General features: G+C 39.3%; 1 protein-coding gene across 4 annotated transcripts in view; it reads right to left on the bottom strand.

Annotated features, from left to right (window-relative positions):
• Nucleotides 1-18,531, bottom strand: part of LOC146556458 (C-type lectin domain family 4 member E-like) — a 31,382-nt gene that overhangs the window by 6,251 nt on the left and 6,600 nt on the right. Inside the window, exons 2-6 of one of the 4 annotated variants that reach the window (XM_085250429.1) lie at nt 17,999-18,094; nt 17,745-17,807; nt 17,517-17,601; nt 5,446-5,550; nt 4,714-4,856 (exon numbers count right to left, since the gene is read on the bottom strand). In XM_085250429.1, coding sequence (XP_085106555.1) covers nt 4,714-4,856; nt 5,446-5,550; nt 17,517-17,601; nt 17,745-17,807 — 396 coding nt within the window. In that variant the 5' untranslated portion in view covers nt 17,999-18,094. Of the gene's footprint in view, nt 1-4,713; nt 4,857-5,445; nt 5,826-17,516; nt 17,602-17,744; nt 17,808-17,998; nt 18,095-18,531 lie in introns of those variants that run through there. The other 3 variants (XM_085250432.1, XM_085250431.1, XM_085250430.1) reach the window with 3 other exon arrangements.

The following is an 18,531-nucleotide window of genomic DNA, read 5'->3' as shown; positions in this document are numbered from 1 at the left end:
AACTGCATTTGTTAAAAAGGTATATCACTGGTCCTGCTCTTAAGTGTCTTGAGGGCATGTTCTACCGCAGTGATGAAGAGGCATACAAAGATGCATGGAAAAGACTTGACCAACGCTACGGTGAGCCATTTGTTGTTCAAAAGGCATTCAGAGACAAACTGTCAAAGTGGCCTAAAATCCACTCAAAAGATGCAGAAGGTCTACGGACCTTTTCTGATTTTCTCACAACCTGTCTGCAAGCAACACCACATGTAAAGGGCTTAGAGATACTAAGTGACTGTGAGGAAAACCAAAAGTTATTGCATAAGATTCCAGAATGGCTTGCCACACGTTGGAACCGTCAAGTCACAGTTGCTCTCATGAAAGGCAAAGATTTTCCCTCTTTCAAGGATTTTGCAGAGTTTGTAGCACTCGAGGCAGAAATTGCATGTAATCCTGTGACTTCTTCATATGCACTCTATTCATGCAGCTCATCCTTGGAGAAAAGGTACATAAGGGAGACCAAACCAAACAGATCTGTGACTCAAGTCTTCACTACACAAGCCACAGTACAAGGAGAAAAAACTAAGTCAAATGACACACGGTTAAAGGTGGCCTGCATGTTCTGCAAAGATGAAAGTCATCAGTTGTCAAAGTGCCCAAGCTTCTCAGAGAAGTCACTAGACCACAAACGGACATTTGTGAAGGAAAATAAACTGTGCTACGGGTGCTTAAAGGTGGGCCACAATGCCAGAGACTGTCGTCATTGCCACAAATGTGACACTTGCAAAGGACGACACCCCACCTGTTTGCACAATGAGAGTCACATGGCAAATGAAAGGCCTCAGAGCTCTACAGACGTCGCTTCAACCACAGAAAATGACACCATGGCAGCCACAGCTCTGAATGTTACTAAGGTGGGTCAATCAGGTAGTACCTCCATGATTGTTCCTGTGTGGGTTTCCACTACTCAGAGTCCATCTAAAGAGCAGCTTGTGTACGCTTTATTAGACACACAAAGTGACAACACATTTGTCAGTGAGGAGGTAACTAACCAGTTACAAGCAGCATCCCATCCAGTTAAGCTAAAACTAACCACGATGCTGGGAGTTCACATGACAGTCAAAAGTCAGAGAGTAGCAGGGTTACGTGTGAGAGGTTATAATTCAGATGTTCACATTGACCTTCCACCCTCCTACACAAAGGACTACAGCCCATTTAACTATGACAACATACCCACAAATGAAACTGCAAGGCAATGCCCCCATCTGTCAGAGATCGCTGATCAGATACCCCCTCTCCTGAGTTGTGATGTTGGACTACTCATTGGATTTAACTGTCCCAGAACTCTAGCTCCAAAACAGGTTCTACTCGGAAAAGACAATGAGCCATTTGCCATACAGACAGACCTAGGGTGGAGCATTGTTGGTGGCTCATCAGAGTCAAATGAAACTGAAACAAGTCTGTGCCGTAGGGTCATGGTAAAGGAAATGCCTGTTGTAACACCAATGGACATGATCAATGTTCTTCAATCGGATTTCAAGGACACAAAGGCACGTGACAAAACGGTCTCACAAGAGGATCTCGTTTTTCTGGAAAAACTTAAGGAAGGGATAAAGAAAAACGAACAAGGACACTGTGAGATGCCTCTTCCATTCAAGCAAAGGCCAAACTTACCAGACAACAAAAGGCTTGCAGAGATCAGACTGGAACACTTAAGGAGAAGGTTGAACAAGAATGAGAACTACAAAAATGAACTGCCCACAGCACAACCTGTCGAGCTGGATCTGACCATAGGAGATCCAGAAGTCAGAAAAGTACAGCCAATGTTAACTAAAGTCACAGACACTGTAAGTCTTGCTGAATGTCTAAGTAAGTTCTCCTCCTGGTCCAAAGCAATTAAGGCTGTAGCACGTCTCATAAGAAGGGCTAGACACATCAAGTCAAATGCATCAGCTACAGTGAGTGAGCAGAAAAATGCTGAACTTGTGACCATTCGACATGTACAAAGTCAAGCGTATGAACAGGAAATAAAACAGCTGAAGAAAGGAGAACAGCTCCCACATCATAACAAACTGTTTAAACTGGACATTTTCATGGATACAGATGGTCTCCTCAAGTTGGGAGGGAGACTCCAGCATGCAACGAGTGACACCTTCAAACACCCGATCGTGATCCCAAAAGAACATTGTGCAGCCAAACTCATAATATCTCACTGTCATGACAAAGTAAAACACCAATGAAAGGGATTCACCATAAATGAAATCAGATCCAGTGGCTACTGGATTCCTGGAATGAGTAAAACAGTTGCCTCATTCATCCGACAATGTGTGATCTGCCACAGACTCCGCAAAGCTCCAGAGGGTCAGAGGATGAGTGACCTACCTCCACATCGCTTAGAGCCCTCTCCTCCCTTCACACACTGCGGCATGGACTGTTTTGGTCCATTTGTGACAACAGAGGGAAGAAAACAACACAAATAGTACGGACTCCTACTTACTTGCTTTTGTTCTCGTGCCATTCACATTGAGTTCTTAGAGGACTTGTCTACTGATGCATTTATTAATGCATTAAAATGTTTCATTTCAATCAGAGGTGCAGTTCGACACATCCAATGTGACCAGGAAACAAACTTTGTTGGTGCTCAGAATGAGTTTAAAGCAGCTTTAAATGAGCTAGACACTCAGAGACTAAATACATACTTGACTGAAAAATAATGTGACTTTGTGATGAACGCACCCCATGCTAGTCATGCAGGGGGAGTGTGGGAACGTCAGATAAAGACTGTCAGAAGTGTGCTGAATACCACTCTGTCACTGGCTCATGACAGACTCAATGATGCTTCATTACGGACGTTATTCTACGAAGCCATGGCTATAGTCAATAGCAGACCCCTGACTATAGATAACTTGAACAGCCCCAACAGCCTAGAACCGCTCACGCCCAATCATCTGCTGCACATGAAATCCAATGCACCGTTGCCCCCACCTGGTGCCTTTTCAAATGAGGACCTGTACAGCAAGTTCCTTGCAGAGCAGTTCTGGAGCCGCTGGAAACGAGAATACATTCACAACATCATTTCAAGGCAAAAGTGGCACTCACCAAAGAGGAATCTAAAAGTAGGTGATGTTGTGTTGGAAATGGATGAACTGGCACCCAGAGGGGAATGGAGACTTGCAAGAGTTGTAGAGACTGTCAGTGGAAAAGATGGACTTGTGCGAAGGGTAAAGATCTCACTTGGAGAAAAGAGACTCAATAATAAAGGTCAACGCTCTACTAAACTATCAGTTGTTGAGCGTCCAGTACAAAAACTTGTATTGTTGTTAGAAAGTTCCTAAGGTAACTCCTACATGGGTTATTTTGTTTGGGAAAATTATTCATTTTGGTTCTTATGTAAACCAATTATTCGTAATTTTGGTGGGAGTGTAAATAACCCTGAATGCGTTTCCTTGCACCTTATTTTGGCACTCATTGCTGTTTTCTACTACCAACTTCCTGTTCGTGTGTAGAAGCTTTTGCTTTGGTGGGACGATTTCCTGTAAAACTGTTTTTGGTGCAGTTTTCAGCGGCAGTCGCGGGAGTTTTGAAATGTGATGGCTTAACGGAGCCTATGGAGATTTCTTTTGTCATTAGCAGCCCCCTTGATAGAGGCACAAGGTATGGTTATGATATAAATGAGGACACGTTTAGATGTTTTTGTGACAGTTGCTACATTTGTTAAATGTTACGTTGAAACGAACTTCATGTTATAAGGTTTACGATTGTAAGAGTGTGGATTATTTTGCTTACACGCTGTTTCTATGTATACATCCCCAGCTCTTACGGTGAGATTGATGGTTTACTGTCATTAAACCTTCAAAACGTCATCAGTAAAGTGTCATCCTTCATTCGGGGGGGTTCGCTACAACCATTATAACCCAAAATTTAATAATATGTGTATAGGCTCATAAGGCCCTGATGATAAAAAACTACATTTCCGCAAATGACGTCACTTCCAGTTTCGGGCAGGTCATGGCGGACATGCGATAGTTCGCGCTGATGGATGAAGATAGTGTTACAAACAGCTTACTACAGCCAGCTATGGCAGAACAGACCCCACACCCAGCACAGCCCGACAAAGCCAGGGGAGCCAGGACCTGCCAATCAGCCACCGGGAGTGAACCAGTAAACACCCAAGCAACCAGACACAGAGAACCACCAATGCACCAGTGTTGATATGTGTTTTTCTAAAGTACATTTAAAACAGGGGAGGGGCATGGCATCAATATGGCATCCTCTGCCAGATTACAGCTGGTGTCAGCATGAGAACCCTCAATGTCTACATGTAAAATTGAGAGTTGGGCACTAGCATCAGTGGTAAAATTGAGAGGTGGGCACCAGCACCAGTGATAAAATTGAGAGGTGGGCACCAGCACCATTTCATTTTCTTATCGTTGCCCAAAATTATACCGGTATTACCGTGAACGGTATGATATGGCCCAGCCCTAGTGCCCACCCCCAAGGACCTATATGTAAGTGTCATGATAGTGTAAGTATTTTTTTTTACACTAAGATACAATTATAGTTGTGTCAGGGTTTCCTGTGTAGATATGTGCTAAGTTGAAGACTGAAAGGTTGATAGAAATGCTTAATTTCTATTGAATACTGGGCAAAGCTATCTACATAAAATAATAGGAATATTAACTTCAATATTCATTTACAAAACAATAACTCACACATACATAAAAACTGTACCTGTTCTTCAGGGAAGTCAATAACCACCAGATATGTTCCTCTGTCTCTGCAGTCCTTTACGGCTGCATCCCAGGAACCAGAGCTTTCAGACAGGAGATAGCAGCTATGGTTGAACCTGGTCCATCCCGCAGGACATTTTTTATCTGGAAGAAATTACCAACAAGTAATTTTTCAGCAAGTTAGTGAATTATCTTTTAGGAACTTTATAACAATGCTTATTTGATCTCTGTTTAACACACTGTACTTTGTTTGTTTGTGTGATCACTTTGTTGATGAAAGCTGGACCAGATATAGTTGATCACTGATGTGCTTTTTCATTAGCCAAATGAGACTTCCCACAAATATAATGCCTGCATACTTGGATGCATATTCTCCTGCCTCTTTGTAGTGCTGTTTAAGTGCTGAAGCACACCAAAAGGCTGTCTAATAAAGGCAAACTAATGTCTTTAAAGTGACACGTTTATGTATATTTGATCGGAAATAATTTTTCTTCTTGTCTAAAGCAAAGTGGGAGATCAATATGTTACTGCAGCCAAAATATGAAAAGCAACACCGAAAATACACCTGAACTAAATCTAAATAATGGGGAAGCAAAACAAAATATAAGACTAGATCTACTTGTTGTGGATTCTTTTTTCTTGTTTTCTTTCTTTAAAAAAAAAAAAAAAAAAAGGTTTATGTGTGTTTGTAAGTTTTTTTTAAAAACACACAACACCTCATACAATGACTCACTTTGGTAGAACAAAAAATGCAGTCCCTCCAATTCTTTAGTCTTTTCAGTGAGATTGGCTTGAAGCAGGTCTCTCTCATCAGTCATGGAAGAAAGCCTGTGACTCACTGCAGAAACATTTGCATTTAGGTCTCTCTCCTCACTCATTAAGAAAAAGAGAAGCTTGTGATCATTAGAACTGATATCAATGACCAACACAACTCACAGAGGAAACCAAGAGTAATAAGTCCAGCCAACAGGAAAACACTCAGCAGGCTTAGAGACAGAATAATAACCAAATACAAACTGCTCTTAGAGCTCCTTTGACCTGAAAAGAAAGGAAAAATAAACAAAATAGAGAACCTAATAAAATGTGCAACAGTTAAAACACCTCTGCTTTTTCCAGTTTCTGCCACTTCTTTCTTACCTGTGCGATTTGTTGCATGTGTTGGGTTGTCATGTTTCAGATTGACATAAATTTCCTCCATTGCATGAAAGGATGTTGATCATTTATGAGAGCTCTGCAGTGCAGAACATGTAAAATGTAAAAAACCTCAAAGGTTTCAGTTATACTTTTTTTTTTAGTATCAGAGGAAGTAACCTATTGAATATGTGGTTTTGCAGCTATGCTACCACTGGAACTTGTGATGGCCAAATATTTTTTGGGCACTGTTAGTTACCTTCCGTGTAGCCTTCCTGTTCTCACTAGGGGCCCCTGCGTACCCCAACCTGTTCTGCAATGTGTGCCTTTTCTATTTTTATTTTTTTGTATACTATATCCCTCTTGATTGTATATGTTTGTTATTTATTCCTGTTGTCTTACTATTTATACTTTATTCCAGCCCAGCTGGTGTGGAGCACCCACAATTTTGTTGTACATGTACATTGGCAATCCGGTGTTGTGCCAAAAAGTGATTGCCTGGCAAAAAGTGATTTCCAATGTTTTCGTGTGTTTTTTATGTGTAATATCGTTACGTATGCTGCTAAATATACTTTGGTGAACAGGTATTACAAAGGTGTTATATATAAAATTTTAAAAAATTACCTGTTTCTCAAGTATCTTTGTAACTGTGTTATTGTACTTACATTATAATCAATCAGCTCCCTATTGTCCACTTAAAATATGTTTACAGAACTATTTTTGCATTTGTTGCAATTTAAGCTGTACTCTTGGCCAGATTACTCTTAAAAGAGACATTTTTTAAAGTCAACAATAATTTTTTTTAACTGCATAAATAAAGGATACACAAAAGTCACTGCCAAAAACTGATTGCGGCTTCTACCTTGTTACAGGAATGTTGTTTGTTGCTCAAGATGACGTGATATCATTCATGAAGGATACATGTGACATATGTTTCACATATTATAGACCAACAAGTTATTTATAGCAGTGTAAATACAAGCAATCAGTTTTTGGCAAATACCGGAAATCAATTTTTGGCAGAAAATCTCTTTTTGGCACAACACCGGTCTTTAAGTGATGACGTGACAAATCCGGCTTTTGTGTTTTTAACATATTTTAATGCTTTGTATCTTGTTATATTTAATCTCCAAAAGCCCCTACAAATAGTCAGTGATCACTGTCGGCCTCTCTCGGTTTTCATTACCGCTATTCATTTTAAAGCTCAGTTTTTAAACCCTTACGATGTAACTAGAGCCCAGCCCATGCAGCAGTACCGTATTTTCCGCATTATAAGGCGCACTTAACATCCTTTAATTTTCTCAAAAATCGGCAGTGAGCCTTATCTATGAATTCTGGCTGTTTACTGACCTAGAGCTGATTTTATGTGGTACACGGCGCTCAAAAATCTGTCAAAAAATGTTTTAGTAGGACTTTGCTAAGCTACGAAGCTGCACCGCTTGATGAATTGTCTGAGCGTTATGGCTACTGTAGTCAGGAGCCTCGCGGCTCATAGTAATCTGGGTCCAAAACTCCGTCCGCGTCAGGTCCGAAACAAACACTGTGTAAATTCTTTCATCTTTAATAAAATGATCAGTGTTGCTGCTTTACCAGGTGTATCAATTAAGTTTAACATCCAGGCATCCATGAAAACAGAATTTAGAAGTTAGCAGGAAGTTAGTCGATAGTTAGATCGCTGGTTTCGCTAGTTACCTTAACATGATATATCATGTTCTGACTGAGAGATTTCTGGAGAAAAAATAAAATGTACAGCTGTGCTATCACTTCCAACATGAATGAGAGAGAAAACTACACAATAGTGACGTTTGTAGGATTACTGAAGTTGGGCTAGATTGTACATAATAGGGGTGGGTTTTAATAATCGATTCATCGATTAAAATCGATTCTGGCTTGAATAAAGTGATATTGATTCATTAAAATCCTGAATCGATTTTTTTTTTAAATATAAATGTATTTTGCCCAAAATTCCAGAATCTCAGGTGAAACGTCACAAAATTTTGACAACCACCAAACATTTAAAACAGTAAATGGGAGCAGGTACACGGCTTCTGCACAAGGACGTAAACACAAAACGCATCAGAATCAGTGAGATGTCGCCTTTCTCACCGATGGCACGGACACGGTCGGGGCTGAAAGCTGACAGCTCGCTGATTCTGATCCGCGGGTCCGCGCTTTGTGTTTACGCCCTTTTTTCGCTGATTCTGAAGCTGCAGGTTTTATCTCTCTCCAAACAATATTGACTGAACCATAAACATCGTCATGAATTCACTCTGACTTTTGCTGTTTTGCTTCCACCACACTTCATGCACAGCTCTCTCTCTCTGTGTCTCACTCTTTCTCAGTGTACTTCAAGAACAGTTTCCAGTCTATCCCCGAAATCTGTGCTTGCTTGTTACACACAAGACTACTATTATTTAAAGGCTGTCGGCCGCTGTTTTTTTTTCCTTTTAAAAAACCTAATTTCTGCCATTCAATAGGATTCTGAACAAATTGAAACTTTTTAAAATTATACAAAATGCAAAACGTTTAGCTGTGTCTCTAATAAAACCAGAGGTAATGTTCATATGTTTATTAATGGTTTTCTTTCGTTTTTGATGTACTGCAGAATATTTTTATAAAATCCGATGCCAGGAAAATCACCTTCATGTTTTTGTGTTTTATCTTCAGCTACTTTGACACAAAGGCATCTGCTGTGATGCTCACACCTTTGATAAAGTCTTGCGAGTGTCAGCTTCCTTTTTATAGATACAAAAATATGTAAATGTACTGATCTGAATTATAATATTTCTGACTGTCTGAGGCAAAATTTCCCAAATTCAAATCGAATTGAATCGAATTGAATCGTGGATCGAATTGATTCAGGACCTTGTGAATCGGAATGAATCGATTCTAGAAATCAGTGAAGATACCCAGCCCTAGTATATAATGCTGTGCTAGTGATCGCTATCGACACCGCTATGTTAGCATACCAAAGCATAACACTGTGAACCTGGAGAATGAACGATAACCTTTTTCCACTTTATTGACAAATGCAATCGCATGGAAAATTGCTGTAAACGGACCAAACTTCAGTAGGAGAGAACAACTGAGATAGTCCAGCCACAATATGAGGTTAGTCATTAATGTAAGATAAGATAACCTTTATTAGTCTCACACGTGGGAAATTTGTTACAGCAGAAAGTGGACAGTGCAAAGTTACATAGCAAAAATTATAAAAACACTGGAATAACATATGTTCCAGTGTTTATAAAGCAGCTACCAGAGAATTCAACATTAATGAATTAATGGTATGGAAGTGGAGGAAGCAAGAAGAATGAGTTGAGTAAAGTTTGACTTTTCTGACTGATTTGTTTTGTTTAATGCGCTTTATAATGCGGTGCTCCTTATGTATGAACACAGACCCGTTTGTCGACAGTGCGCCTTATGGTCCCATAAATACGGTATATAAATGACTAACCTTGCATTGCGGATGGATTATCTCCGTTGTTCTTCTGACTGAAGTTTGGTCTGTTTACAGCACCCTGCCAAGCGATTGCATTTGTCCCTGACCATCGAGAATCCTCACGTTAACTTTTATCGAGTGAGAAAAAGTTAGCATTCACCCTCCAGCTTCACTGTTTATATTATGCTGCTAACAAAGCTGTGTCGCTAGCGATCACGTATATTGTTATATATCAGCTAGCCAAACTTTAGTAACCCCACAAAACGTCCCTGCTGTTTAGTATTCTGTCTTCATTTAGGTCGGAAGTGATAGCAGAGCTGCAGGTTTTAATTTGTTTCAGAATTCCCTTAGTCAGGACATGCTATATTGTATTTAGATGGACGCTAGCAAGCTAACACCCTGCTAACTTCTAACTCCGTTAAATGTCATAAATTCCATTTTCATGGATGCCTGGATGTTAAACTTAATTGTTACACCTGGTAGAGCAGCCACGCTGATCATTTTATTACAGATAAAAGAATTTAGACAGTTTTTCAACTCAGTGATGCCACAGTAATCGTTTGACTTGTGGACCTGCAGCAGAGTTTGGGCCCAGACTAATGACGTCAGACTTAAAGACCAGATAAAGGGTTATTCTATGCTATGTATTCCATTAGAAATCACTTAGTTCAGAATAGGAGTATTACACAACATATTAGGTTTCTTATGATTTTATTTGCAGTTCTGCTCCTGCTAAATTGCTTTAAAAAGGAGAGCTGGTTCCAGACCTTCCTGTACTAGGGGTGCCTGGTCAAAATCCACACTTCAGAAAGAAACCCCATTAATAGTACAACTACTAAAATAACAGTAAAAAGATTTTAAGTTATTAATGCCCAGAATAGAATAGAATAGAATAGCCCTTTATTGTGAATGTACATGTACAAGGAAATAAAGCTTTACAGAGTATTTTTGGTAGTTACTTCCTCTTTTCTTTGTCAGTGCTCCAAAATTTCCCTCAGCACAGCTATTCTTCAAGGGGGTTCCTACCACAAAGATATGTCATGGTGATCCTTTATTTTATTTTGACATGCTTTTGGTCTTGTATCACAGGTGCAAGTCGTGCATGCTATAATTACACACAAGCGTATGTAGTATGACTTCACTATAGTCTGTACATTTTTTGGAATCATGTTTTATTATGTATCATTTCTCTTTTCTTTGTTTCAGAAATCATATTCTGTAAAATTAAAAATAAATCCTTCACATTTCATTATTGTGCCTTACAGTTTTTTTTCTCTACATTTTTTGCAGTATTATTATAAAGCCATTTGGTGTCTTAAAGTGGTGGTGAAAGGGTTTTAATTCTTTGGTCACAGACTGAGTTTATGTTTTGACATGTGAAAAAGACTTTGCTTTGTTTTAGCATCTATTGCACAGGTGATTCTTAGTTATGTCATGAGAAATGCCCTAACTTTTTTGAAAGCTGCATTATGAGTAGTAGGGGTGCAACAATACTCATATCGATATTGAACCGTTCGATACAGTGCTTTTGGTTCGGTACGCATATGTATCGAACAATACAAAATCTTTTATTTATTTTATCAACTTTTCTTCTGACGATGCTGTCTGTGTTGAGCGCTCAGTGGATCTGCGTTCGACTACTCCGCCTAGGCTGCACTGTCGACTGCAGATCCACTGAGCACAGTGCAAGCTAGCAAGACAGAAGCTAAGCTCGTTGCAACATGGCAAATGCCTCAACGCTACCCGAAATTGAACCTCCCCCACCCTCATTCAGATCTGGCGTTTGGAACTATCTTGGTTTTCATGTGAAGTATGACCCTGAAGGTAAGCGCATCAAGGACAAAATTAAAACAGTATGTCGGATGTGCCACGCAATGCTTAATTGGTGGGAACTAGTGCGTTAGCGCAGTTAGCTTGTTAACGTGTTGACGCCGTCCAGCCCCATGCGCGGGGCGATCCGCGGTAACTCGTTAACAGAGATTTGCTGCGTTATGGCGTTAATGTCATTTTAACGAGATTAACGCTGACAGCACTAGTGGGAACACAACGAATATGACTGCACATTTACGCCGACATCATCCTCGTGCAAAGACAAGTGGAAGCAGAAAAAAACAACAAGCACGCATGCTACAAACTTTACCTGAGTCATTTAGACAACCGTTAGCACATGATTCTCCTTATGAGGACCTAATATGTTTAATATGCTGCTGAGAATATAGCCCAGAAGAAGCGTATAGTATAGCTCTTATTTTGGAAAGAGCCATTTCTCTGTAATAAACTCTCTTTCCCAAAGATGAGTGATTTCTCGATCAGATAGATTTTTTATTATTATTTTGTTGTTTCAGCAACATTAAATTTAAAAACTGTACTTTTGAGTTAAAATATATATTTATAATTTTAATAAATGACAAATTAAAATGCATAAACATTTTTTTGTATCGAAAAAATATCGAACCGTGACACCAAAGTATCGAACCGAACTGTGAATTTTGTGTATCGTTGCACCCCTAATGAGTAGGGATGGCAATTCATAGTTTTCATTTGATGTCACAGCTCCTGGGACATGCAAAAAACAGTACTGCAGTCCTTTCTCCTCCAGTGTAATTTACATTTATTTACAGCTGCCAAAAGGGCATATAGTATAGCACCAACATGTGAACATCTCTGCTAACCCTTACTTCCGGCCAACTTGATGCTAATTTACACTATAGAAATGATTTACCTGACACTGGAAAAAAAAAAAAAAAAACCTCAGTCAACGTTACCATTGCGACATGACGTTATGTAGTACTTGCCTTTGCTTTAATGGTGAACAGTTTCTCGTTCTCCATCTCTGACATGACAGCATTATTTACAAATCCAGATAGAAAATACATGTAGCTGTCCATACTTTGAAATCTTCCATTCTGGCAGTAGTTCTTTACAAGATACACATAGATGTCACCAAACTGGAGCTCTGGGAGAGACACTGCCACTTTCAAATTCAAATTTTATTTGTCACGTACACAGTCATACACAGTACGATATGTAGTGAAATGCTTGGACACTGCCACTTTCAGGGGTTTAAATGAAGCATATGCCCAAGTTCAATAAGAAAGAGTTGTAAATGTCATCTTCCGGCTTTCCTGGGTGTTTCTATTCTCCACATCACAACCTTGTTTCAACATTTGCAATCTCATTAATGTCATAATTTTTCTAGCCCAATCACCTTCTTGCCTGCCTTTTTTGAATTAATCAGCCGCCAATTTTCATAGTTTAAATTTGCGCTCTCCATCATTCTCTCTTTCAGAATCTCATTCATGCAGCCCACCTCTTCCGAATCTTCACCTCACAGACACCTTAGTCAGAACTTCCAAACCTCAGTCTTTGTCTTCGCCACCACCAGCGTCTAGACCAGGGGTCGGCAACCCTAGGCACACGTGCCACAGTTGGCACGTGAAGGGTTAACTCATGGCACGACAATAGCTGGACTGGCCATCAGCCCACCGGGCAAATGATTTTTCATTTTTATGGGCGAATAATTTTTTATTTTTTGTAACGGTATAAACAATGAAAGGTGGTCGATTGGCCAGATGCTGGCAGATGTATAAAAATACATCTGCCGGCCGCCGGTCCGAGTGTCAGGTGACCTGAACTTCAGCTATTTACCCTATCTTCTGCACTTAACACTGTTGGGTTTTAACACGTGTTCACCTTAAGGGTTGTTTTTGATTTGATTGTTTGAAAGCCTTACACCGGCAAGGTTAATAAATTTAAATAAATTAAAATTTACTAATTGAAGGAGGCAGTTTTGCCCACAAAATGTTGTTTTGCATGCCTTACATATAGGCCAATGTGTGGTTTTGATGTGTGGTGACTTGTATTGGTAGAATGCTATTTATGACATGCTCTGTCTCTGCCTTGTAAACCATGCTGTCATTTCAGTCGTTGATTAACCTCATTCCTGTTTTGGTATATGCTTGTTTTAATTTGTTATCTTGTTTTATTTTTATTGCTCATCAGTTGTATTTGGGTTCACAGGGTTTAAGTAAATTATTTACATTGTTTTAAAACAAATTCTGTGAAACATAACCATTTAAATTTTTATTGTTGTTTTTAACTTGTATTGAGTCTTTTACCTGTATTGCTATGTATCGCTTTTATTTGATTTATCTCTTTAGTTGTACAGCACTTTGTTTGAAAGCGCTTTATAAATAGAGTTATTATTATTATTATTATTATTATTATCCATCCATCCATCCATTCCACTTCCCCCCCACCCTGAAAAGGTGGTGGTGGTGTTGGGGGGGCGGGGGGGGGGGGGGGGGGGTATTAGTAGAGCTGGGCAATATAAGATTTTTTCATATCACGATATGTTTTTTTCATTTCAGGCGATAACGATATCTATCACGATATAAGCCAAATAACTATATTTGTAAGATTTAAATGTGCCGTTGCTCACAAGTGAAATGTGAAATAATCAGCAGCTTGTTTTTATTTAAATATTTATTTCCCATAATAAGTTCAACAGGGTAGATGTACTTAAGGAACATGAGACTTTTTCAGATAAATAAAGGCAAATATTGCAAAATACACAAAAGGCAGCCGCTAAAGCGTTTAAGTTTCAAAATAGAACAAACGAAACAGACGACTAAATTGTCAATTCCACTTAGAAACAAAATATTAATTCTAAAAATAAATCTTAGTTTGTTTTACAGAAGAACAGACAAAACTGACTAACTTTTGTCAATATCAAATAAACTGAGAACTAAAAGGAAATTCTCAATCTCTCCTTGTTGTATAGCTTAGCTTTTCAAACAGTTTTAACAGTTACTTTAGTCTGACAAAAGCCGAATGACGAATTAGCGCTTCCAGTCAGAGACTGAGGCTACGTCCACACGTACACGGGTATTTTTGAAAACGGAGATTTCTGTTTTCGTTTTAAAAAATAATCCCGTCCACACATAAAGGCAGAAATGAAGGAAAACGCTGCTATGAACATGCCAAAGCAGCAGGTGGCGCTAGATTCCTAACCGTGCAGAAATGTTGGCCAATCAGAAGTCTAGAAGCCTCGGTGGGAAAAAGTAAACAAAGCTGGGGCATAGAAGCAGAACCGAGTCATATGTGTGGAGGGACAGTAACTGTGTGTATATGTAAGCATTTAAACACTGCAGAGAGTAGAATTAACAGTATTGTAGAAATTCATTTCACCGAAACAATAACGTGGCGCACAGTGTGACGTCAAAAAATGCGCACACATTTGACACTGCGTTTTCTCAGTTTTTCTAGTCCACACGTAAATGCAAAAACTGAGTTTTCAAAAATATCCACCCTGGCCGGAGTTTTTAAAAATCTTTGTTTTCAGTGACCAAAAACGCCGTTTACGTGTGGACGAAAGGTGCAAACGCATAGAAAAATCTGCGTTTTCAAAAATACCCGGGTACCTGTGGACGTAGCGCACGCACCAGTTTATTGTATTTCCAGACTTGCTTTCGGCACAATTTACTACAAAATTTACTATTACTACTCTGTTTTTTGTCAGACTTGAAATAGCCGAATTACCTTCACACTACGGAACTTCTATGGCTCTTCCGTTCGACAATCTCTCCGGCGTTGGAACCATCATCTGTTTTCTCTTCGGTAACCTTCGGTCACGCTCGGTTGATTTTTCTAGTCGGCACACTCATTTCCTCCATTACCCGGGAGGTAAGGTGGCTGGCTGCTTCCCAAACAAATACACATGTGCGGCTTGGCACTTGTGCTGTATGTAACAAGTCACGTGACGTGACGCTGCGGCTGTGATTGGTTCGGCTCTGCGCTACTTAATTTGGATTGGCTGGTTGTTTTTTTTTGTTTGTTTTTTTAAGAGGACAAGAGCGGCGAGGTCTATCGCGATAGTTTAATTTTTCTATCGAGAAAAAGTTATATCGCGATACATATCGTTATCGTTCTATCGCCCAGCTCTAGGTATTAGTATTAGTATTACTAATACTAATGTATTAGTAATACTAATACTAATTTTACTAATGTAAAAAATAAATTATAAAATACAAAAAACAACTATTTATAATTCAACTTTTAACTATTTAAATTTTAAATGTTTTCCTTTTACACAAATTTAAAGTGAAACAAAACAAAACACGGCAAACCACAACACAATAAAATATAAATTAAAATATGCAAAACATATTTTCATGTAGGCCTGGGATGATTTTTTGGGACAGTGTTTTCCTGCCTAGAATTGCATACATAGGATTCAGTGAATAAACTTTCTGAATCCTTTATCATCCACAACTGAAAATAGTTGGAAATCAAGTGCAATCATTTTTGCCAGGTCTTTATCAATTGGGTTCTGTTTTGCTGGCATCACAGACTTCTGCAAAAACTGTCTAATAGAGCTCTGGGTCGGTTTAGGTGGTTGTGGTGGTATACTGCAAGATGCTGTAGATGCAGCAACAGCAACAGTTGTAGTAGACACACTAGCACCATTAATATCACACTCTACTGACTGTGTTTTATCTTCCCATTGCACTGATGGTTGGAGAGTTCTCAGGTGCCTGTGCAGGTTGTTTATGGAGCCGGCTCTGTATGATATCCTTTTCTAGCAGACTCTACACGCTGCCTATGTATTGTCAACAAAATTGAAACGGTTCCACATTTTGCTTCTTTTCATGGTGTCACTCATTTTCTTTACTGTACCTTTCTAATGTGACGATGTTGTCTCTTATTGTTGTCCCTGGCTCTCACTCTCCCTCTCCCTCCTGCTCTGTTCCTGTGCTACTGCGAGTGTAACTACTGCCCCTCCCCATCTGCTCAGCGCAAACAGAAGGCTTATGTGCAGCGAAAAGCGGAAAAGAGAGAGAGAGAGAGAGTGAGAGAAAAAACAAACAAACCACGGCTCCCAATAAGGAGGTACTTGAAATTATTTATGCCACAAGTTGTGTTTCCTTTCCTGTAGAATACCCAGAATTTATGTATTCTTTAAAAATGAAAAAAAGAAAAGCTTTTCTTTTTCTTTTTTTGTTTTGGCTAAATGGTTATTGTTTCACACCCGGTTCTTCCTGGTCTTGGACACTTTCTCTCTATCCCTCTCCTTCCTCATTCTTCTTTCTTTGCACTGACAATTACACAAACATACTGTATTCATTAAGAATGTTTTTTCTCTCTCTGTCCTTGTGCTGCCATTGCAAAGGTAATTGTACCAATTAAAAAGAATTTACAACAGATAAAAGATATAAACTGATTCAGATCAATTTAAAAAAAAATTCTAATTAAATATCGACTCTTTCATTTGACTTGTACTCACTTTTTCTTCTTTAAACAAATATGTCCAAGATTGGGAAAAAAAGGAATTAAACATAATTTATTCTGTTTGGTTCTGTGCTTCAACACACTGTCAATAAATGTACTGTAGATAAACAATTAATAGGAAACTTTAACAAACTGAATTCACAAAGTATATTAACTCCTTGGATGGCAAGAAGCAATATGGCTCAGAAAACTAATTTGGGCATCCTTGGGGCCTCCTACAAAGGGCATAATCTCATCTTAATATTTACATTATTAAGTAAATGGCCTGTATTTGTATAGCGCTTTTCTAGTCCCTAAGGACCCCAAAGCGCTTTACACAACCTGTCATCCACCCATTCACACACTGGTGATGGCAAGCTACAATGTAGCCACAGCCACCCTGGGGCGCACTGACAGAGGCGAGGCTGCCGGACACTGGCGCCACCGGGCCCTCTGACCACCACCAGTAGGCAACGGGTGAAGTGTCTTGCCCAAGGACACAACGACCAAGACTGTCCAAGCCGGGGCTCGAACCGGCAACCTTCCAATTACAAGGCGAACTCCCAACTCTTGAGCCACGATCGCCCCATAAGTAATCCATCCACCCATCCATTTGTTTCTGCTTATCCTTTTCAGGATGCTGGAGGATGCAGGTGCTGGAGCCTATCCCAGCTGTCTTAGAGTGAGAGGCGGGGTACACCCTGGACAGGTGGCCAGTCTGTCGCAGGGCTAACACGGAGGGACACAGCCATAGACAACCAATTGCTCTCACATTCACTCCCACATTCACACCTATGAGCAATTTAGATTAATCAATTATCAGGGCCATGCAGAGACGTTTAAAGGGGCGAGTGCTCAAAGCTAAAAAGGGGCACATTGAACCAGGCTGAATAACAACAACACACATTCATCAAGAATCTAATATGGGCAACAAGGCAAAGCAAACGTAGCCTATGTTTTACCTGATGGGTACAATGTTGCTGTTAAGGTGTTGCTGCTGCTCCTGCTGCTGATAGTGCTGGAGGGCAGGGCTGTGCTGATCTGAGACTGTAGACATTAAAAAGTCCATAGGAGAGATGGTAGCTGATTAAACAAGTGTCATGAGATAATAACAAAATGCAAAGATTGGTGACAGCACTTGGAACCATAAGGCAACAAAAAACTGAGAAATAAACTAGACTGTGAATCACTCTTTGCTTCTCTTCTTCCTTCCATCCCATCATTTCATATATCACTCTCCACTTGCTGTCCATCTGAGAACAAGGCACAACTTGCTATTGCAATAAACTATTATTTAATTATCCACACTTAACAACTCTTACACTTAATCTATAATAAAATGATGACAGAAAAATGTTATAGAAGCAAAACATTTCAGTTGTGCTTATTATTTTTGTTTATACTGGAATACCTCTCCAACAACTGGTACATGTGTTAATGTTACCTGTGCTCTTTGTAATCCAGCTGCTGAGGGATCCACTACCTTTAGTAGCCTCACACAGCTCCTACTGTTTCCTCCTCATGTCCTTACCAGCCATGTCTGGACAATGATATATCATGAGTAATAATTTAAAAATCCATATACATAAAACACACACATGCACACACAGTGACATTTTAGACCTTCTTCAGAATACTGTATATACTGTGGGCACAAGTTTCCATCATGGTGCTGATCCAGAATCCTTCCCTTATTATTTATTACTAGAGCTACAATAATAAAGCAATGAGGGGGGAAAAGTAATAAATATGAAATAATGTATTTATGATGATTCCATTTGTTTCACTATCCACTCTGTGCAGGGAGAAAGCTTATTACATTTTTAAACTGTAGAGATACAATAATTTTGCTGCTGTAAAAATCAGCATTTTGTCTTATTTAAAATATAAATCTAATATAATCTGTTTCTTAATGTATGTTCTTTAAAATACAGCGTGTTTTTTTAAATATTATAATTATAATCATTATTATGTGGA

This window comes from Mchenga conophoros, linkage group LG16, assembly GCF_057382185.1.
Source record: "Mchenga conophoros isolate Kocher_MC1m ecotype Shallow Benthic linkage group LG16, M_conophoros_male_GT1.1, whole genome shotgun sequence".
In the NCBI taxonomy this organism is placed as follows: Eukaryota; Metazoa; Chordata; class Actinopteri; order Cichliformes; family Cichlidae; genus Mchenga; species Mchenga conophoros.
Note: the sequence above shows the minus strand (reverse complement) of the source record. Positions and strands in the feature narration are given on the sequence as shown.